This window comes from Mastigoproctus giganteus, chromosome 6, assembly GCF_048544385.1.
Source record: "Mastigoproctus giganteus isolate SK-2022 chromosome 6, ASM4854438v1, whole genome shotgun sequence".
Lineage (NCBI taxonomy): Eukaryota > Metazoa > Arthropoda > Arachnida > Uropygi > Thelyphonidae > Mastigoproctus > Mastigoproctus giganteus.
In genome coordinates this window covers 65,635,985-65,660,468 of record NC_143580.1, presented here as the reverse complement: position 1 = coordinate 65,660,468, position 24,484 = coordinate 65,635,985, and the positions used below count along the sequence as shown (strand labels likewise).

At 37.2% G+C, this 24,484-nt stretch overlaps 1 protein-coding gene across 1 annotated transcript in view; it reads left to right on the top strand.

The window, feature by feature from the left end:
• The first annotated feature begins 8,302 nt into the window (after positions 1–8,302).
• LOC150084372 (hemicentin-1-like) overlaps positions 8,303–24,484 on the top strand; it is a 77,602-nt gene continuing 61,420 nt past the window's right edge. The window contains exons 1-4 of the mRNA XM_090376206.1: positions 8,303–8,357; positions 8,637–8,915; positions 9,621–9,740; positions 20,596–20,793. Of these exons, the coding sequence (XP_090232332.1) occupies positions 8,303–8,357; positions 8,637–8,915; positions 9,621–9,740; positions 20,596–20,793 (652 nt within the window). The remainder of the gene's footprint in view (positions 8,358–8,636; positions 8,916–9,620; positions 9,741–20,595; positions 20,794–24,484) is intronic.

The following is a 24,484-nucleotide window of genomic DNA, read 5'->3' as shown; positions in this document are numbered from 1 at the left end:
AATAAGGTTATCGAATACTATATAGAATAAGGAGTTTAGATTTGACTAGAGAGCGAGAGAGAGACCTTGATTTGGTTGAAGAAATACAATTTCTAACACTTGAGTCCCAGCTAAGAATCCTGCTTAATGCGTGTTCTTAGGCTATTGTTCAAATGCAGTCAAGAAACAAATGAATAAGCCTTTTGCAGTCACGACTGGTCTTTTTTCTTAGGGAACACTACTGAAAGTGAATCCAACATTAGGAACCATACTAATGGGAAGAATGATTTAAGTTTATGCACTGTATTTTGTGCAGTAATTGGACTCTTTGTCTTCCGTCGTATTATGGCTCTTTCACGAGCTTGTATATCACTTAAGAAATGGAGTAAGAAACCAGCAGAACAACTCTGGTTCGAAAGAAGTATGCGTAAACAAAAGAAACACACCCAGTAAAACCAGATTTTAAAACGTTGTTGGGGTACCTGCAACACCCTATTTACTCTCTCTTCCCTTACTGGTTCCGTCTACATTTCTTTGTATTTTGAACTATGTATCTATTCTTATATTTGAACTCTTGCATTTAAAGTTTTCGGGTTAAATACATTAGGAAATGAGTGTTTAATTTTAAAGGCCAGATGCATTTAGGTCGAACGATTCATGCTATGAGGGTATGTACAACTCCCATAACAAGTTTAGAGCACATATTTTTCTCTTTGTAGCAATGCCTTTTTAAATTTAAATTGCGTAGTTCAATACCAACGAAACTCGTAGCGAAGTGAGCCTAAAATTGCATCTATAGTTTGGCAATGCCACGTACAAAAGGAACACACTCACAACCTGTATAACCGTGTTTAATTTTAAGTGTCGTTTCATTGAATGAGATCGACCAAATTTCATTTCAAATCATTATGTGAAGAATCACACACATTTCACAGTCCTTCAAAAATAAAAATTAAACCTACAATAGAAAAGATATCAAAAGGTGTATAACTTCAATAAGTTCAAAATTAGAGAGTTTTTATTTTATGCTGAAGAATTCACGAAGTTCAAGTATGAAACTTTATAGTAAAAATGTCTTTTATTACTTGAGATCAGTACCAAATAAAAAAAAATGTTGTATTCAGCGCTTAAAGATTTTTAAGCGCTTTCATTTTCAAGTATGCCCTACTTCGTTATCGCCTTTTTCATCTGCAGTTAAAACTGCGTGAAACTGGCCATAATACCTGCGCCCTTTTATTTGAAGTATTACAAATACGACCTCTTTAATTTTTTAGCATCGCTGGGAGTCTTTATTTAATATACTGGAAATGAGGTCCGTTACTGCCCATTCCTTTCACCAAGTTTTTCACGAGACTATGTTTCTTATATAAGGTTATAACACCTTTTTTGGAGTCAGAAAATTTTTATGTATAATATTTTTTTTCAGCATTAATAAGAGAATGTTTTGGTCAATGGCAATCCCTGTCACGAGTTTTCCATTCATAAAGGCTGGTTGCACACTCATTTTGAGGTCATCACAGATACTCGTCTTGTATTCTTCGTATTTTATGCACTATAAAAGGTTTTCCAATATTCCTTATGATTCTTAGGGCTTCATGAGCAACAGGGAAGAACGGTAACATTTCCTATTATGAAAGCAAGACTGCCTTGACAGTTCTTGTTGAGGATTTTACCAATGAACAGTAAGTAAGGATGTTGCCATCGTTAAGGATGAAAAGATTCTTTTCTCGATTACGGGAAACTACTGTATAAGTCTCTAAGAGATCATTTAATTCTGCCTGTGTGGTTTGGTCGAAACGTTTCAAAATCCGGATCAACTTCAATACGTTTTGGTTGTCTTCTGTGTTCTTTTGCCCGGCTACAATCTGTTGTTGATCTTGAACAACACAGGAACACTTTCGGAGTGCATATCAAGTAGCACAGAACAAATAAGATTGTGATAAACAATACTGCTTTGTTCTTTAATGAAATTTTTCATATTTGGTCAAAGTAGAAGTACCAATCTGAAATAATCTCTCAGTGCACGCCAAACCAACTATTTCGTAATACTGTTTTTGCAACACAACTTACACAGAAAATAAATAAATAAATGCATGAAAATCACATTAATCTCTCAAAGAAGTTATAGGGTGCCCGTTGCATATTCTGTTAATAAAACAAAATGATGATTCTAGTACTTTAAATAAGTAATCATAATTATATACAAAAAAATAGCTGCCAACGTAAATTCTGAAGGAGCATATAGTTCATTTCGTCCTCCTTAGTAAAATTTGGAACCTTTTTTGTTTATCACACGCGCAGAACTCAATTATTTTTTGTCTCTGTGGCGGTATGTAATCGCTTCTCTAATCAAATCTAACGTAAATGGATTCCAAACACTCCTTAATCTTCTCCGGTACATCCCCGAGTGTTACCCGAACAGCTGCTTAATAATTGAAAAGGTTCTAAGGTGGTACGTAGTGAGATGCTGGAGCGAAGGGAAGGTCAGAAGACGCCACTAGGTCGAGATTTAGTGAAATAAAGGGTAATGAGGTAGGTCTGGAGAAAATTCAAGTGGGCGTGATGAAGTAAAGAACACTTACTGTGTAAGACGGTACCCTGAAAAACTCCAGGAGTCGGGCCCAAATTCGTGTGACCAACTCCTTTAAGTAGTTCAGAACTCGCCAGTGGAAGGATGCGCAATCAGCTCTGGTAGATGGTTTTTAAATGATAAGTTCGTGCTAAGCAAGGGTATTAGAATAAATGAGTGTACACTTAAAGATTAATGTCTCATAGCTGAGACCTGTAAGATTTTTCATTACGTATTCCGGCAATTCTCGTGCTGAATTACATTGACATGGTGTTGGTCTATTTAGACGAATTTCACTTGTCATTCCGGGATTAGCTTGATCTAGAGCAGCACACAGGGGTGGAAGGAGGGACCGGATGCGGAAGTGTCATTCTTATCAAAGTTCGAAACACAATGTGGACACCTACTGAGAAATTTGATTGACTTTTAGTATTACTGGCTCTTTGACTGGCATCTGTACTGGCCCGTGGATGAAAATACGTTAACTGCAAACTGTACTAAAGGTTTCTTTAATTTAGTGTTTAAGTTAGTTGCGAGGACAGCAAATACTTGATATGAAAGATTGCTTATATGCTCGGGGGGTGGGGGCGTAACTATGATGAGATATATTTTGTGACTTACTAAAACATTAAATAACTTCAGCATCTTGAGAAAACTCAAGATAAATTAATGCTATTTAATTTAAACTATGCCACTTGGCAAAAATTAAAATGATTTTAGATAGCCATAACACCCACTGTAATGCAGACAAATTTCTTGAAACAGGAGGTAAAAATAATCTGATAATTCTTTGTTCTCCAAGTTGTTCCACGTTTTTATGTTAAAGTTTTTAAAGATCGAAGTTTTTTGTGATCTTTAAAACTTTATTTTAATCAAGAAGTAAATTTATAGCTAGAAAATAGAAGTTAGAAATTTAAAAGATACAAGGCGGGTTACCGTTTACAAAAATCTTGTAAAAATTCTGCATTGATAGATAATACAGTTTGGATTTAAAGAGACAGGAATCTGTATCTTTAATTCGATACAAAGTGTACGTGTTTCACTCTCCTATAAGGTGAAGGAGAGACGCCCAAAGACGTTTTGTTTTCCTTTAAGCTCTACCGGTTAATATATAGTTTTTATTTCATCCCTAATTTTTTAATTTTTAATAAAATAGAGGTTATTTTTTATATCATATTAAAAGAATGAATAAAATACTGTTTTTCTTAATATATATTAAATTTCTTTAAAAATTATAGCATCTCTTCTGCATTTACCCTACTCATTGGTAAGTTCATATAAACTTCTTTGAAAACTAGCTTTCCACCTACATAAAACAGTATAAAGGTGTATGGAGGAGTTACAGAAAAAAACATCGCGAGAAAAAAAGAAAAAAAAAAAAGGAAACGTGCCTGCAGAAAAGATCAGTTTGATTCTTTCAACTCAAACTTTTATCAAAATTAACAATGACAAGTTTTTGGAGGTAAAAGTAAAGTCCTCCTAGGAATATACTAAACATTTTCTGGAGTTTTTCAATCCTACAGTTTCTTTCAGCCATTCTTCAGTGCACCATTACTTCAAAATATTGTCTGGTATCTCATCTGACAATTATCGAATACTTCTGTTATATATCTCTCTGTAATTTTCATGCATTTCAATTATACATTTTTATTTGCATTTATCTTTTCTTCTGTATTTATAAAATAGAAGTAATTTCATATCAAGTGATCCACACAGGATAACTGGTAACAGATTTGGATAGAAAACATTCTCCTTAATTATCTAATCCTTAAATAATTAAAACAACAATTTTGCTCTCGGATACCAAAATTTTAGCATTTCAAAAGGAAGATAATCATTCACTAACATAAAAGATAACACTGATTTATGAAACTAAACTTTAGGTATACACGTATAAATTAATGGGGCAATTCAATTAAAATAAACAAAAAATTACAGTTATTTTAATAACTTTCAAACTAGGGGTTGTTTAGTTTAATTGATTAAGAACACTTATATATATATAAAAAAAAATTAATAAATAACAATCCATGGTCCAGCTCCTTCCTCTAGCCCAACCTATTAGTGCTGCCATCTATTATCCAAGTTACATACTAAACATTGAATTTCATTTAAAGTATTTAATAATGTCGAAGTAGTAAATAATACTTATTTTTGTACTTTTATTTTTATAAAAACGTGCAATATTTACTTGTTTTTATAAATAAATTTTATCTGTATGATGTTCCGTATTCGTTTTACTCGTAGAAATTAAACCGTCATTTTGTTTGATTCTACCAGATTTTAAGAACAAGTTTCAGTTCTGCATTCAAAGCGAGTGAAAGCCAAGTTATCTGTGCATTGTCCTCCAATTACAAAACACTCATTCAGATCTGCGTAATTATGTAATTGACAGTTTGATCGATGCTTATGAATTAATTTACGTAATTTAAGATTAACGCGCATGAAACTAAACTGGAGCGAACGATGTTATTTATGATTATATCACGTTAAAATATCAGACTGGCGTGTTACCCAAATAAAAGAATCAATAATCGAACCAAAACCAGCCTTTGATTACAGTAATTGCTGATCTTAGTTCTGTGGAGGATGGAACTTTGTTTTATAACCCGAGGCCAGTGATTTAGAATTATGGATGTTAATTCTGGTGCAAAGTAGATGTAAAATGGTCTGGCTGGACCATCATTACTAAAAAGAAATGTTCAAACTCGACCTCACACATCAAATGTTAATCAGAAGTTCCGGGTGACACACCTGTCAGCATCTCACGCCTTCAGATAATTACACTGAATGATGTTTTCATGAATTCAGGGGTGCATGAACATACGGAAGGGAAGGGTAGAATCGTAGAACACTGCAATCCTTATCTAAATCTCCTTAATAACAGAGAATTTCTCCAATAAATCACGCAGATACTTAGAAAGAGGAACATTTATTAAATATATTTCTATAAAGAAAGAAAGCTATATTTTATACATATTGGTTTAATTACTTTTAATAGCTGAAAACCGTTTTTTAGTACTCAAAGTAAGTATCCACTTTGAGTATTGACTTCTGGTGATTATTTTACTGGTTGATTGTTTTTAATTATCACTAAGAAACCGACGACTAATTCAGTTTATTCACTGCTTGGTAATCCTTTTAGAAATTTCTTTATAAATCATTATATATTGTTTCACTTTGATAACGGGAATTGAACTCAGGTATTTATAAATCATACCAAACTATATTTCCATTTGCAAGATTATTGACATGGACAAACTTAAAAATTAAACGCGACTAAGCTTGTAATCAAGCAGTGGCAGTCAAATTAGTGGAAGGGCTTAAGAGAGGAGGTTGTTCTTGCTTGGATCTTCGTGGGACATAGTCATCTTACGTATTGTTTTCTATTGAGGGCAGATGATCCCCTACATGTGAGTTTTGCAATAATATCATTCTGTTGATTTTACACATTTTAATTGAGTGTCCCTGTTTTATTAATGCGAGACGTTTCCGTTAATAAAACCAACCAACCAATAAACCAACTAACCAACCAACATTTATAAGTGGGAGGCAATAGCGATGCCATCAGAACATGAACACTTATTCTCTATTTCTTTTTGGGTGATATCAGTAAGCAGATCCCTGACCCGGCTCCACGTGCAAGGTATTTTAAACACTGCAGCAGAAAATACATGGATGGTCGTGGAGCTTTATTTCTGTAAAGTTTTAAGACGGTTTAAAAGTCAATCTAAAAGAAATAGAAAGTTAATGAGTGGTTGAATTCTTTAAGATTTAGCAAATAATTAATTAAGTTAGAGAGACAGTTAAGTTCTAATATATTTCGGATTGCAATCATCGAGCTAAAGATTCCTACACATAAAGTTTTATGGTATTAAATATTATTTGACACTGGACATTCTTAAAGAGTATTCAGTTATTTATTTATCTTTATTTATTTGTTTATTATTTTCTATATTTCAATCATGAGTTCTTCACCACACGGGTTCGATCTGCATACTGCACAGTCCACTGTTAAAAGCGAGCACTGTGTCTCGCTGCTATGTCTTATGTCATTATATGGTTGTCAAGGAGTATAAATAGAAAAAAAAATATATATTTCGAATAGTTTTTTTTTCCATCCCAAACAAAAAGTATTAAGTAGAGGTTAAATCAAAAACTAAAGAAAAATATAATAAAATAACCGCAATGGAAAATGGATGGATTGTTTCATGTTGAATAAGATCGCATTTTTTGTTTAATTCAATGATGAAAGGTGATGAACTGTGACTAGATTAAGACACTTTGGAAGAGAAAGCAATACTAGAGATAACGAAAGAATTCTTCTGTTGCATTCAAAAACTATGAATAAATCAATATCTTATGAATAAATAGTGGTGTAGATACGAGTTCTTTTTAAAACGTTTAATATTAGTCAGGCTAAATGATGTGAAGAAGCGAACTTATTAGGGTTTCTACTCCAAATTCCTTGTGATGCGACTTATTCCAGCAATCAACAACAAGCTACCAGAAGGTGAATTTTTCTAAAATTTTACTTTTCTATTCTTCGTTTTCCTGACTCACCTTAGAAACGTTAAAAATAGCTCCCTCCTTAATTCGACTTATTCTTTTAAGACCCTAAACACCTCTATTGGGTCGCCCCCAAAGAGGTCTAAACTTTGAGTGCTGCAGTCAGCAGCTCCTAAGGCATATTTCCTCTTAGAAATAACCTTTCCTACTCTCCCAGCTCCCAGCCAATTTAGTTGGCCTTCTTTGGACTTTACTCTGGAAGTTCTATGTCCTTTTTTTAGGTACGATCCAAATATAACACCTTTTCTCGAAAGTGATTTCTCTCGCTTTTATCTCCCCATCAGAGCTGATCGATGGAACAAAATGGATGCGTATTGAATTTTCCTTCAAATTTCTTTAAAGTGCCATCAGGAACATTACCCATGGAGTCGTTGTAGTGGAGGTAAAGTTTTTAGGAGCATTAACGACTAAGGCCATATTGCTCCGTATATACTATCTATAAATTGCTAGTGTTCTGTGGTCGATTTGTGTTTGCTGAAAGAAATACCCAAGTTTCCGGGAGAAAAAACCATGCTACCTTCGTCTGAGACCTGCTATTGCAGCCACGTTGTGAAAACGGCCCATAAAAATTCCTCACTTCATCGACGGCTCTCTAACTCAGGTCTTTTCCACCCAGCGTGGGGAGGACGGCAACTCTGTCAAATGTGCTACCCACGAGGCCCATGGAGCCAGGTTTATCCCATTCACATATACTTGAATGTCACAGCCATTTTCTTTATTGAAAGAGATAGTTAGGGATTATTAGAATGACTCTAGCCTTTCTATATAATATCAATGGATATTAACTGAGAATCTTTTGAATCTTTCAGAACCTTTTGAATCTCTCATGGCTTCTAATTCATATAAAAGTATTTGGCGATTTTTGGCTACTATGTTTTTAAGACAGAATCGTTAGGGGGCGCTTTAATCGCTAAAAATTAACCAATGACTACAACTATTCTCAGTGACGCCAGATCCGGGAAAGTACTTGGTAATGGAGGAGAAGGTTGTGCAAGTTACGAGTAAACTGAATTAGTTCATATAATTGTACATTTAGTAAACATTTACTGCAGAAACATTTAGTACAGTTAACGTCTATTGTACACAAAAGAGGATATATTTAAGTGTTTACCAGGTATTGTAAAGCGTACAGCTTTGTTAAGTGCCACCATGATATTCCCAATGTGGGTGATCTGCTTGCTCGCGATGAAGTATGGCTGCCCGGCCTTTGCAAGCCGAAGTGAAGGAAGCTACATTGAAGGTAAGGCATTGTGCGCTTTCATACACAAGTATGTTTTATCTAAAATTGAAAATGGATAATATTGTTGAAAGGGTTCGTAAATTATTATTAGATATGTCAGTTTGCAGAATAAAGTTATTAACACTTGAAATTATAATGGATTATGAGGTTAAATCGTTGAAAGTAACTAAAATTTAAAAAATATATTACTCAGAAATATTAGAAACTATTTATGAGACCATGGAATAGAAAATAAGTGTTGTCATTAGAGTCTCTCATGAAAATTATATTTTTCCACAGGTTCTTTGAAAATCCAGCCTTTTGTTTTTCCTCAGTCGAATATTTTGGGAGAGCGGGTGACAACTACATGTTCTACCAGATCTGGCGAGGCACAACAATTTACTTGGTTGAAGGATGGTAAGAAAATAGCAACTTTAGCTAATATACAGATTCATTCCTATTCTGGAGTTTCCAATATTATTATAGATCCACTTTCAGAAGATGATGATGGAAACTACACTTGTGTGGTGACATCTGGTGGAATGTCAGAAAGTTACAGCACACCGTTAAATGTTCTTGGTGAGTCTGAAAAAAAATTCAAAATACCTTTATGTTTTCCATAATTTGATAAAAGAAAGACACTTTAGTATGTGAACTATTTAATAAATTTATTGGCACGAAAAGGAAACAAATTGATAATTAGAACCTAAATATTTCCAATAACTAAATAAATTGGTTATATTTCGAATTCTATGTTGAAATTCGAAACGTAGCCATGGGGCTCTTTGGGTCTAATTTTATTTATTTGCCCTTTTCATACCAATTAACTTGTACTTCACATAGTAAAGTATATTTTAAACTTTCTTACTTAATGGTACTTTAATTGCCATAATTTAATTGCCATATTTAATTGCCATAATTTTACGTTATCCAAGTTAGTATTTTTCTCCTATAAGTTGAAACTTTAAAAAACATCTGTCGCATTTATTACAAGCATTATGCAGTAATTTTATAAAAAATTGTTTGAACAACAAAATATTAGCTTATTATTTTAAATTTAATTTCCATTTTTAAAATTTCTTAATTATTACATATAAAATTATTTAGACACCATTTTTTGTTTTAAAAGTATAAAATGGGCTAGAAACGTGGTCACGTGATAGTGATCAGTTGGTAAGTTGTCACATGATAGTGACGTCAGACACAAGATGATGAAAGTAATTACTCTATCTCTTATTAAAGCTAGCAATCAAATTATCTGAAATATCTTTGTTTATCTTTCAGTTCCACCAACGTGGTTAATGATCCCTTCAGATCAAGAAGTGATGTTAGGAGAGGGCGTGATGCTTCCCTGTCAGGCATCTGGCAAACCCGCACCCTCTGTGAAGTGGATGAAGGTTAAAGGTAATCTTTAATGATCTCTAAAATCACTTAAATGTTGCAGTGCAAATCACACAAAATCATTTTCCGAATTTAAAATGATAATAATGGAAAACCCTTGTTTTAAATTTTTCCGATTAACAAAATGGAATAGACATTTTATATCTTATATTATCTTTTAATTGAAGATAGCGCATTACTAAATAATGTTTTGATCAAGAAAACAATTTTAGGAGTTAGAGGCCCCGAGTGCCAAGCGATATTCTTACTGCGATAACAGAGTGCTCTCTAAAGTGTTATAGCTTTGTTTCTTTCTAGTGTGCTTATTCTTTTGTTTACTTGAAGTGATTCTGCACTTAAGAGATAAAAAGTAAGAACCAAGAAAGGAAATCCACCTTTATTTTCTTAGTCTTTATATTTATTACTAACAAACTCTACTAATTTAAACAACCACTGGTCATTGGTGGCACCGCTCCTACCTCCACGTGACGGGGCCAGTAACCTGGGGGATAAGATAACCCCCGGGGCTAAAAGGAGCAGAGATGGAAACAAGTGAATTTCCACGCTTACAGCCGAAGAGCTCTCAACTAAATGACACATACGACACTGACCATGACTTCTCTATCTCAAAGAGAATGAAGAAAGACACTGGCAGACAGGAATTACCAGCCTTCCTGATTATACATTCTCTGTCAACGCAACCTGTCGGCAAGCTCTCCCCCTTCATCATTTAGAGATGCCTCGAACATGCTGCAGGTTCACCAAAAATGGTGAAATGTCTTCAATTCGGAGATTTGTTAATAGAGACCACCGATTCTAGACACTCTGAGCTACTACTACGTCTGACATCCTTGAGTGGATTCCCAGTTCAAATCACACCACACTCAATTCTTCAAAGGGAGTGATCACTGAATGGAATTTACTGAACGTCCCCGAAGATGAAATAGTTCAAGAACTTAAAGAACAAAACGTCACTCAAGCAAAAAAGGATCATGATCCGAAAAGATGGCAATTTAGTCCCTACCCGGAGTATAATTTTAACTTTTCGTTCTCCAAACCTACCATCTTCAGTCAAGGCAGGATATTTAAACTATCTCGTTCGGCCCTATATCCCGAACCCCCTAAGATGTTTTAAGTGCCTGAAATTTGGCTATTCCCAGACAGCATGCCGTGGCGATGCAACTTGTGCAAACTGTGGGTGTAAAACTCATACACAAACAGAATGTAAAGCACCAACTCCACAGTGTCCAAATTGCAAAGGCAACCATCCGGCATATTCCAAAACTGCTACCCCTGGAAGTTGGAGAAAAAAATACAAAAATATAAAATTGAAAATAAGGTTTCCTATCAAGAGGCAAGAAAACAAGTAAAATTAAGTATGCCAAAACACACCAATGCTTCTGCTACTCACAGTCACCAATCAGTAGCATGCCAGACGGAAGTGACCATTCCTCCAGACACATCAATCTCCAACTGGTCTCGGTTAGTCCTCTCGGTCGAACATCCATCTCCACCAAACGTAGTAGACCAATGCAGTAATACACAACTAACAGTTCCATCCCAGAGACCTCCCCGTTGTCAAGCAGTGGATAATTTGCAGAAATCAGATCCTGTTGAGGCAAAGCAATCTCATCTATCAAGCATGGACACAGATGACATAACTAACCAAGATCTGCTTGAAATACATGCAGATGGCGATATGGAAGAAAGAAATGACTCAGAACGCCCTAATTTTTCAAGAAAAGAAAAATCAAAACGCGAAAGATGTAAACAAGCCACCCACAAAAAACAGACAGACTGAACGTCCACCCACAGAACTAAATAAGGGAACAAATCATACAGTGGAATTGCAGAGGTTTTCGTAGCAGTATTGACGATATCTATGAATTAATTCAACATTTCAAACCCGCTGCTATGTGCCTACAAGAAACGAATTTAACACCAAAAATCTCCGTTTCAGTCAAAAATTATACTATCTTCAGAAAAGATCGATCTGAAACTAACAGCCCTCATGGAGAAGTAGCTGTACTTGTGGAATCACGAGTCCCTTCCAGGCACATTCCTTTGAAAATATCATTAGAAGTTGTTGCTACACGTATAGTTATCGGTATCACATTGACAGTGGTCTCATTATATCTTCCGCCAAACCATCCATGCACATTTCAGGATCTGGAAAACCTTATTTCTCAATTACCATCTCCGATCTGTCTATTAGGTGATTTTAATGGACATCATCCATTGTGGAGTTCACTGGTCTCAGATGGACGTGGTGAACTTATTGAAATGCTACTTGATAGAGAGAATATGACACTGTTGAACACTGGCTTACCCACCTGCATCCATTTTCCTACTGGGTCAAGCACTGCTATCTATCTCTCAATCTGCTCTCCGATCCTGTTCCCAACCATAGAGTGGACAGTACACGACAATCCTCTAAACAGCGATCATTTTCCGCTGATTTGTAGCATTCAAACCACCCATTCCAAACAAACACAAACAAAAACTCAATGGAAATTTTCCAAAGAAAAATGGATAAAATTTACCAATCATGTATCTTTTGATGAGGATATCATTACGTCTTCTGCTATTGGCCCCAGGTGCCAAGCGATTTTGTGATCAAGTGTATTTGCCAGTGAATTGCGCTCTCTTGAATAAGTAAAATCGTCTTTTTTATTTACAGCGTTACACTAACAATCAATTAAATAAGCTTCAGTAAAGAAATCACTTTACTTGAACAGGAGGAAAATTAACCTTCTTTCTTTTTTTCCCCTTTTTTCTTTGCATATTACTACTAACCCACTACCGCTTGGTCACAAAGGTGGCACTGCTCCTGCCTCCACGTGGCGGGGCCGGTAACCTGGAGGGGAAAAGATCGCCCTTCCAGGGCGAAATGGAGCAAGAAGTCCATAAAACCCAGAAAAACACTGGGTACACAGAAGAAACTCTGACAAGGCAAGAACAAGAGGAGTCTGGTTCTGTCGCAGCAAAACGTCAAAAGACTGACGTAGGCAGAATCCGAACCCCAACCTTTTTAATTATACATTCAACTCAAGAACAACCAGTTGGAAAACTCTCCCCTTTCCTAGTGCAAAAAAGCCTAGAAAGCATAATAGGTACTCCCAAGACAGTTCGTCGGTTAAGATCTGGAGACCTACTGGTTGAAGTTGTCACTGCCAGACAATCTGAACAACTACAAAAATTACAATCCTTTGGTGGAATTTCGGTCAGCGTTTCACCGCACGTTTCCTTGAACACGTCAAGAGGTGTCATCACTGAGTGGGACCTCCTCAATTTGTCAGATGAAGAACTCAAACAGGAATTACGAGAAGAAGGAGTCATCAATGTAAGGCGAATTCTCACGAAGAAGGATAATGTACTAGTTCCTACCCGGAATATAATCCTTACTTTTGATAATCCTAAACCACCAACATTGATCAAAGCCGGTTACCTTAACTGCCGAGTTAAACCATACATACCAAATCCATTACGCTGCTATAAGTGCCAGAAATTTGGGCACTCACAGACGGTCTGCAGAGGAGCAGCTGCCTGTGCCACATGTGGATCCACTGAACATTCTACAAATGACTGCACTAACACAACTCCAAACTGCATTAACTGTAAAGAAGCCCATCCGGCGTATTCGAAGGAGTGTCCCCTTTGGAAACGCGAAAAACAGATACAGCGATACAAAACTGAACATAATGTAACCTACCAAGAAGCTAAAAAATCCTTACCAGTTCCAAATACTAACAAGCCAAGTTATGCCCAAATAACCAAAAATCATGTATCAATTGCTACCCAAACAGAGGTCACCATACCACCAACAAAGTCACTAGCTGAATGGGCAAAGTCAATATTGTCCTCAGTGCCAACACCCCAAACAAAAAGCAAACAAAGCAAAGCAATAAATACGCCGATCACAATACAACCAGATGCCACTCAACAGCAAAATACTACAGTGTCTACCACTCCCGACTCAAACCAAACAGACTACATGGATTCAGAAGATAATTCAAACCAAGATGGACAGATTTTAGAACTTTTTACTGAAGAGGAGATGGATACAGCGAAACCTTATTTCCCAAAGAAGGGAAAAGGTAAACTTGAGCGATCTAAACCTTCTGCACCTCGAAAACAAATCGAGGGCCCCACTAAACCAAAATAATGCTTACTTTCTTACAATGGAACTGCAGAGGCTATCGCAGTAATTTGGCTGACATCCGAGATCTCCTTTCGCAGTATGATCCTATTGCCTTCTGCCTACAAGAAACCAATCTAACACCAAATATAATTGTTTCCCTTCAGAAATACGTAATACATCGGCAAGATCGTGTTGCCCACAATCTGAACAACGTTGCACATGGAGGAGTAGCGCTGATCATCAACTCCCAGATACCCTCAAAAGTAATTCCACTAAAGACAAATCTTGAAGCAGTTGCTGCACGAATCAATGTCAACTTTGATTTAACCATAGTCTCATTATACTTACCACCTAACCAAAACATAAGCTACGCTGAATTAGAAGAACTAGTGATCCAGCTTCCCAAACCCTACTGTATCCTAGGAGACCTGAACAGTCACCATCCGCTGTGGGGAAACCACAACCTGGACAAGCGCGGAAAAACTATCGAAAAATTACTTGATCAACACAATCTAATAACTCTCAATAATGGAGCCCACACTTATACGCATCTTCCCACAGGATCTACATCAGCTATTGATGTCTCTTTATGCTCAGCAACCATATACCCTCTGTTCGGATGGACTATTCACAGCAACCCACTGGGCAGTGATCATTACCCTGTGATATGCCGCATTGATACAAGCGTTCCCCATATTTTTTACCGAATCCCAAAATGGATATTCTCCAAAGCTGATTGGGATATGTACAAGCAGCTAGCTACACTAGAAGAAAAACAAGTTCAACAAACACCTATAAACTTGGCAGTAGAACATATATCTAACAAAATACTGCAAGCAGCGGACAAAGCAATTCCGAAACGATCCACTAAAATATCGGCCCGCTGTAAAGTGTGGTGGAATAATGAATGTAGTGCCGCAAAAAAAGAGAAGAACAGAGCATGGAACATCTTCAGAAAGTTCCCAACAACAGAAAACCTCATCTGCTTTAAAAGGGCAAGGGCAAAAGCAAAACGAGTTAGACAGACCAGCAAAAGGGAAGCATGGAGGCGTTTCGCTTCCACAATTACAAAAATGACAAAAACCCAAACAGTTTGGGCTAAAATACAGCGTATGTATGCAAAACATCCAAGTGTCAACTGTCCCATGCTTAATGTAAATGGCTCTGATATTTCAAAACCAGAGGAGATTGCAAACGCTCTAGGTAGATCTTTCAAGGAAATATCAGCTGTGACATCATACTCGCCACAATTCCAGACACTCAAAGCACAAGCTGAAAAACACTCAATTAATTTTGAATCAACATCCAGTGCTGCATACAATCTCCCTTTCACAATGTCAGAATTACATCATGCTCTAGCCTCCACTAAACTCAGTGCAGCAGGTCCAGATGGAATACATTACATAATGATAGCAAAACTCACTGAATCTGCACTCAAGACACTATTATTGCTCTTCAACAGAATATTCAAAGAAAACACTTTCCCTGACAAATGGCGGCATGCTTATGTTTTGGCTTTTCCAAAACCTGGAAAAGATTCTTCAAATCCGCAGCATTACCGACCTATTGCACTCACCAGCTGTCTATGCAAGGTAATGGAAAAAATGATCAACGCTCGGCTATCCTGGTTTCTAGGTCGAAATAACCTTATGAATCCAGTGCAGTGTGGCTTTCGTGAAGGTAGATCCACTCTTGACCTATTGATTAAGACAGAAATAAACATCCGTGACGCCTTCGTACGCAAAGAACATCTTGCGATGGTCCTATTTGACATTGAAAAAGCGTTTGACACTGCTTGGAGATACGGTATAATGCGAAATCTATACGATCTGGGATTACGCGGACACCTACCACAGTTTATAAGAAACTTCCTACAACACCGCTCATTTCAAGTTCGATTTCACAACCACTTATCTTCAAAGTTCATACAGGAAGAAGGAGTGCCCCAAGGATCAGTGCTAAGTGCTACCCTCTTTAATATAAAAATGAACTCAATAACACAGGACCTGCCACAAACAATATCCACTACCCTGTATGCCGATGACTTTAGTATCGCCTGCCATTCTCCTAATATGCGGATGGTAGAGAGACAGCTGCAATGTGCAATCAACAAAATAGCAAAATGGGCCCAAAACAATGGTTTTTGCCTGTCAAACCAAAAGACTGTCGGTATACACTTTTGCAGGAAGCGTAACCTACACCTACACCCAGAACTTCGACTAGAAAATCAAATCATACCAGTTGTCCCTAGTGTCCGCTTTCTTGGTGTGATACTTGACCAAAAGCTCACCTTCCTGGAACATATAAAAACACTCAGGATCACCTGTCTTAAAAAGCTAAATATCTTAAGAGTTCTATCAGGCACAACATGGGGAGCTGACCGATACACACTATTACAGTTGTACCATGCGCTAATACGTTCCCGTCTAGACTATGGTTCTGTAGTTTATAGCTCTGCTAGACAAAGTGCTTTACGCTGGCTTGATCCTGTGCACCACAGTGCTCTACGTCTTGCACTGGGGGCGTACCGAACATCACCTGTCCATAGCCTATATGCTGAAGCACATGAAACCTCCCTGCAGCTACGCAGACAAATGCTTCTATTACAATATGCAGTAAAACTCAAAGGGCATCCAAACCATCCCACTTGGAACGGACTTTTCTCCCCTAAATGGATAAACCTATACCAAGCCTATCCATCAATAAATCCACCAACTGGGATACGTCTTTGCTCATTGCAGGCCGATTGGCAAATTGACTTTAGTAAAATACAGCCCACTGCCTCTCATGAAGTTCCACCTTGGACATACTATATACCACCGTGTGACTTTTCATTGACAGCATGGGGAAAACACACCTTATCCCAACAGAACGCACTGCAAATGTACACCGCACTGAGAACCCAGCACGGCCAGTACACACCAATTTACACAGACGGGTCTAAAACTAACAATCATGTTGGAGCAGCAGCAGTATTTCCCAACACAACTATATCCAAGAAACTCCCTTTAGAATGTAGCAGCTATACTGCAGAACTTTGTGCTATCCACATAGCCTTAAACTATGCACTCTCTAAAACCATATTGCACAGTGTTGTATATACAGACTCCATTAGTGCTATCCAAGCCATACAACGCAATACAAAAAATGATAACCCCTTACTTGGACAGATCTGGAATACTCTGACAAAGTTAAACCACAAGAAACAACAAGTTCTGTTATGTTGGATCCCTGGTCATGCTGGAATTTCTGGAAATGAACAGGCCGACCTAGCTGCCAAAACTGCTACCGACCCTATAGCCCAAGCCTTTACTACACCTGCATCTGACTACAAGTACATTATAAAGAAACAATGTATGGAACAATGGCAACGCATCTGGCAGAGTCAGGCCAATAACAAATTACTCGGCATTAAAAAAGATCTCAAACCATGGAAGTCTAGTATTCGTGAGAACCGTCATGAAGAAGTTGTATTAGCCCGATTACGAATAGGTCACACACACCTGACACATCTCTATCTACTTACAGCCGCTGATCCACCACGTTGCACAAACTGCAAAGCCCAACTTACAGTCCAACACATACTCATTGACTGCCCGATTTATAAAAATGAGCGTCAAACTTTATTTGCCTCTTTTTCAGCAACGAATTCTCCGAGCATTGCCCATCTTTTAGCAGACATGCCACATGTAGACAAAGTCTTCACTTTCCTTAAAGAGATAAAACTGTATAACACACTGTAAACGTTAACTGCAATATAAAAAAAAAAAAAAAAAAAAAGCACTAAACTTTACCAGAGTTAGGCGCATTATGGCCATGTTGCTCTTGCGCCGTAAAGCCCACACTCAAACAAACAACAACAAACATCTTCTGCTATTGACGCTGCCATCGAATATATTACAAAGCAGATACTAACAGCTGCAACAGCCGCCATCCCACAGTCTCAAATAAGAAACCATCGGCATACCAATCACTGGTGGAATGGTGATTGCAATAAAGCGAAAAAGGAAAAAAATGCAGCATGGAATTCCTTCCGCAAATATCCCACCACCGCCAACCTTATTAACTTCAAGAGACTGAGAGCCAAAGCTCGTTTCATCCGGCGAAAGGCCAAAAAAGATTCATGGGTAAAATTCGCCTCCTGAATGAACAAAAATACTGATACCCGAATAATCTGGAAAAAAATAAAGAAGCTAAGTGGAAAATATCATGTATCACCTTCTATTATTAACTGGAATGGGAAGGAGATCTCCTCTCCTGGAAAGATTGCCAATGCCTTAGGAACTGTGTTCTGTGGATTATCTGCCTCAAGCGCATATCGACAGTCTTTCCAAAAAATTAAAGCCGAAACTGAGAAAAGGAAACTGAACTTCAAAGCTACATGCCATTTACCCTATAACCAACCATTAACAATATCTGAACTGAAAGAAGCTATATATATCTCAAGGAACAGTGCTCCTGGCCCTGACGGAATTTACTATGTAATGCTTCAACATCTCAATCAGAAATCACTATCTTTATTGCTTAAACTTTACAATCGGATGCATGTGCATTTTGTATGCAATAAAGAGTTCTTCTTCTTCTATATATTCCCGAGTTCCTGGCAACATTCTTATATAATAGCTATACCGAAACCTGGAAAAGATCACTCGATTCCACACAATTATAGACCAATTTCTCTTACCAGCTGCTTGAGTAAGACTTTGGAAAAAACGGTTCACCATCGTCTCACATGGTATCTTGAATCCCGAAACATAATCAGTAATAATCAGTTTGGTTTTCAAAAGAAGAGATCTTCCCTAGACCTCATGACAAAAGCTGAATCAATCATAAGGAATGCATTCATTATAAATCAACATCTCGTCATGATATGCCTTGATATAGTGAAGGCTTTTGATACCACATGGCGATACGGCGTCCTAAGAGATCTCCATTCTATTCATATGAGAGGGCACTTACCATATTTTATTCAAAGCTTTCTTCGACACAGGTCTTTCCAACATAAGTAGCGGCAGGTTTTATCTCAAACATATATACGAGAAGAAGGAGTCCCACAGGGCTCTGTTCTTAGTGCCACTCTGTTCTCACTACGAATAAACAATATCACAAACTGCATTCCAAACACCGTTAACTTGTATCTCTATGCGGATGACCTTACCATACCCTGCCATTCCTAGAATATGAACTATATCGAGAGGCATCTACAAATATCCATAAACAACATTGAATTATGGATGGCACAAAATGGATACTGATTATCAAGCCACAAATCTACATCCATACATTTCTGCACAAAGCACAGAATGAATCCTGAACGTGAGTTGCACTTGGTCAATCACCCTATACCGATCGTAAACAGTATTCGTCTCCTAGGGCTAATTTTTGATAAGAAATTAAATTTCCGGGAGCAGCACATAAAATATCTAAGAACCACTTGCGCAAAGAAAATGATTATACTTAGGGTAATCTCCAGTACATCTTGGGGTGCAGATCGCTATACTTATATAAGTCCCTAATTAGATCTTGGGTAGACTACGGAGCACCTGTTTATGACTCAGCTAGGGAAAGCACCTTAGCGCGTTTTGCACCCATCCAACATTCGTCTCTTAGAATAGCCCTAGGTGCATACAAAATATCACCAGTTCAAAGTCTTTACGTTGAGGCTCACGAACCTCCACTTAGCATCAGAAGAAAAATGTTGCTGATGAATTACTCAGCTAAAATTAAAACCCTGCTTACTCATCCTGTTTGGCCACTCCTGCATGATCCTCAATGGAAAACCCACTATAGAAATAAACCCAGAACAATTCAGCCTGCTGGTATCAGAATGCAGATTTTAGCAGAAAGCTGGAACATGCAATTTGATAATATCCTCAGAGAATCAAAAGATCCAGATCCCCCGTCGTCTACCTTCACACTTTCTTCTCATGAATACCTTGAGCAATGGGGTAAAAGTTCCATAGCAAAGATTAACACCCAACAACTACATTATGCTCATACACAAAAGTACCCCGAATTCACCAAGATCTATACTGATGGTTCAAAGTCTGACAATCAAGTGGGTGCAGCTGCTGTCTTCCCTAATTCAACTATCTCGTTTTCACTTCCAGTCGAATGTAGCAGTTATACCGCTGAGCTTCATGCCATTATGCTTGCTCTGAAAAATATCTCACTGCTGTCAATAAATAAAAGTATAATATATACTAATTCACAAAGTACTATTTTAGCTGTGAAAGGCATTTCCTCACCTAACAATCCTTTATTAAACTCATTAGACATAAGCTGATGCAGCTTCATGAGCATCAACAAACTGTTATCTTTTCTTGGATCCCTGGCCACAGTGGTATTCCAGGAAATGAATGTGCAGATGATGCTGCAAAACATCCTTCCAATATAGCGTCAACAAATGATCTAGTCCCATATCCTGAGATTGTTTCTAACTGCAGTACAAGCAGTTCCTGTATGTAAAGTCAATTCATTTGGGAGGTGCAATAGGGCTAAGTTGCCCTTGCACCAGAAAACACCACAACAACAACATTAGCATTTAGAAAACCACTTAAATTAATATTAAAACAAAATAAATTAAAATATATATTTACTAATACCTATTTTAATGCCAGTTATATGAAAGCACATAAACGTGCTGCACAGATACACAAAGATATATTTATATTAATGACTATGTATCAATCTGTTATTTTATCATTTTAAAATTTTATATTTTAAATATTTAAATAGATAACAAATTTTCTTTCGGTACTGTAGGAAATGAAAATTCGTACGAACAGATCATATCCTCTGAACGACTAGTGCTGCCATCTAATGGCACTTTGATGATTCCTTCTGCGATCAAAGATGATGAAGGGCACTACATGTGTAAAGCGACCAATGGAGTAGGAAAAGTCCTTCATAAAACGATTAATATTAATGTAATAGGTAAGCCTGCCTTTTCCACAATACTGATATAACAAACCATATTAAGCGCTGTTCAAAGAGGATTAAAAATTGTTGTAATTAATATATATATAAGTTGTATAATTATAATTTGAAATATTTGTTTTGTGTGGTTAACGTGTCTTAAATATTGTACTTGAATTTTCACAGTTTTATTCCTTTTTCATCTCAAGTTTTATTGTAATTTTCATATTTTTACACTGTTGTTATATTTTCATTTATGCAGTAAAAGTCGTTGAAAACAGTGCTTAAATCTTTGAATATCTGCTTTATTGGTAACATTTTTAATTTCTAATTTCATATTTATTTTTTAATTTCTTCAAATTTTTGTCGTTAATGAAGTGACTGCTATATACTGTACGTTGTATGACCTAATTCGTTCATCGTATTAATCTATTGAAGAAATTCTCATTTAAGTAGTTCAGTGGTGTGCATTTTTTTATTAAGTGGGTGTTTAAATTTATATTCAGGAAACTTTTATGCTTTTTGCAACATGCAGTTTTTTTCAGCTCTTTTAAGGCAGAGAAGCAAATTTGAAGTGACAATAAAGCACCAGCCTGCAGCTATGAATAGTTGAATCACTTTCGTAGTACTCAAGGTAAGAGTTACTTTGAGTAATGTTTTCTGTTGATGACAATGTGAGATAATATACACTGAGTGGCCATTTTATTAGGTACACATAGCCAATAGGTTCCTCTTTAGCCACCATAACAACCTGCATTAATTATGGCATGGATTGTTGACACCTAGTAGGATGGGTTCATGGACTCTCCATGTTTTTATCATATTTTCACCCCCTCCCCATCAGCATAAAACATAAAGCAACAGGAACCCAGATTCGCCAGGCCAGGCAACGTTTTTCCAATCCTTCACTATCCAGTGTTGGTGTTTCTGAGCCCACTGAAACCATGTGCCTTCTTGTATTTTGTTGAATGGAGTGCAACCAAGTTATTTGATCATTGGCCTAACGTCCATACCAACTCCATTTCATGAAAAGGGCAGGTGCACCTTATGCAATGTTCATTTAGTGTATATTTCTCAATAGTCATAATTCTCTAGTCATAAAGAAAGAAATTTAATAATTTTTACTCTCCAAAGTACTTCACTTTTATCAAAATTTTAATTTTTAAATTGTGTACATAATTTTGAAATTATTTTATGATGTGAATGCTCTTTTTCAGTTCTGTCCTTTAGTTCACGTTTAACTTCAGCCGTTATTTAAATATAAATTCTTGGTAAAGACGTGTTGACCGAACTAGTTCAGGCTTTTTGATCAGAATACCTTTTGTAATCACTGGGTTTGAATAAGCACATATTGTGCGTGAAATGAATTTAAATGGAAAGTGGCTGAGCACTTTATATCGAACCTTTACTGGTCTATCTTCAGTCTCACGAGTCTGAGTCAGATTAAATACTAATTAAATCAACAAAAAAGACTTTAAATATACAATTATGATCACTCCTTACATAAATATAATTGATAAATATTTGTTAAAATATGTGATACAGTTCAAACACCTTTCGAATATATAACGTAAAATGCTTCAAATGATTATGACAGAAGAAAGTCATTTGAAAATCATGATGCTATTACGAAAAAAGCATAGTTTTTTTAACCAAAGTTTTGAAGATTTAGGATTGTTCAAATATAATTCCTGATAAGCTTGAGTCTGTCATAATGAGATAACAAAAAGATAAAAGGAAGATACTGGATCTTCTTAAATAAAGCTTCTTGCTTTTCAACCTTGCTGTTCAAAAAAGCCATTCCTTCATAACTTTTTATAGGTTGAGAAGACGCTTGAACACAAATAGACTGATTGTCAAGATTTAACTGATGTAAGTATAAATTAATTATTTTCATATATTACCCTTTTGTTTTCTGCAGCAGTAATGTTCGAGAGGCAGCCAGAGAGACTAATACTCTTGATCTCGTTATCAGCACTGTTTATTCGTGCATTAAGAATTTGCAGATAAAGGAACCACTAGGTGGCAGTGATCACAGTGTACTGATGTGGGATTTACTTAAAGATATAATTACCATCAGGGGTAAAGGGTAGTCTCAGAAAATTTTTAAATTGTACACAATGGAACCAACTGATGATGTTACCAACAGCAAATTCGAAATGGAAAGCATTAAAAGAAGTAATCGTGGAAGCTACTAGGCTTTACATACCAACTAAGAAATACTGTTTAAGGTTTAGGCCAAAATGGATGTCAGATGAACTAATGAGACAAATGGCAGAGAAGAAAAATGCATGGGATGCATATGAATTATCAGGCGACACAGAAGCCTATGGCAGATATACGCTAGTCTGTAATCAAGTCCCAAACGAGATTTCGCAGGTAAAGGCAGATTACGAGAAATCTTTGGCAAAAGATGCTAAGAAAAACAGCAAGGATTTCTTTACTTATACACCGATGAGCCAAAACATTATTACCACCTATCTAATATGATGTTGGTCCTCAAAATGTAGCCAAAGTATCTCGTACCCGGCGATGCATGCACGCTACAAGATTTCTAAATGTGTCTTGTGGTATCTGATACCAACACGTAACCAGCAGATCCTTTAACTCCTGTAAGGTGCGTGGTTTACACGCCGCAGATCGAAGTTGCTGTTCCAACACAAACTACAGATGGGATTGATGTCTGGGGAATTTTGAGACCAGAGTAATACCTAGAAGTCTTCCTCATGTTCCGCGAACCAGTCTCGAACAATACGGGTGGTGTGGCATGGCGCATTATCCTGCTGAAAAACGGCACCGCCAGAGGAGCAGACCATTGCCATGAAAGGGTGTACCTGGTCAGCAGCGATGTTTAGCTAGGTGGTAGATGTCAGAGTGCCTGGCACATGGATGACTGGACCCATGGTATCCCAGCAGAACATCGCCCAAAGCATGACACCGCCACCACCGGCTTGTTTTCGTCCCACGGTGCAGCCAGGCTCTATCAATTCCCCAGATAAATGACGCACACGTATCCGGCCGTCCACATGGTGCAACAGGAAACGTGATTCATCGGACCAGACAACCTTCTTCCAATCACTCAAGGTCCAGTTTCGATGCTCGCGTGCCCATTGTAGGCGCTGTCGCCGGTGAATCGTGGTTGATATGGGTATCGAACCCTGCTGAAAATGGAGAATGCTACGCAATCCCATTTTCAGCAGGGTTCGATGTACTGTGTGTTGTGACACATTACTCCCGTCACCAGCATTCCAATTACCGGGGCCCCAAGTGCCAAGCGATTCTGTGATCAAGTGAATTTTTGCTCTGAATTAGCGCTCTTTCTTGAAGTAGAAATCGTTTCCTTATTTAAAGCATTTATTAACACACAATTAAATAATCCATAGTAAAGAAAGCAACTTTACTAGATTAAGAAGGAAAGCAACCTTCTCTTTCCCTTTTATTTTCTGTTATATCTTAATTACTAACCTAGTGCTTGGTCACAGGGCGGCACTGCTCCTGCCTCCACGTGGCGGGGCCGGTAACCTGGAAGGGAAAAGCTCTCCCTTTCAGGGCGAAATGGAGCGAACTGACTCCAATACCCAGGAATCCACTGGGTCAACGGACCGGAAGAGAACTGATCCAAGATATGAGAAATCTAGTTCTCTCGGAGACACCTCTAAGACAATCAGAAAAGGCGATGGAAATGAATCTGTCTCCACAAAGAGATTAA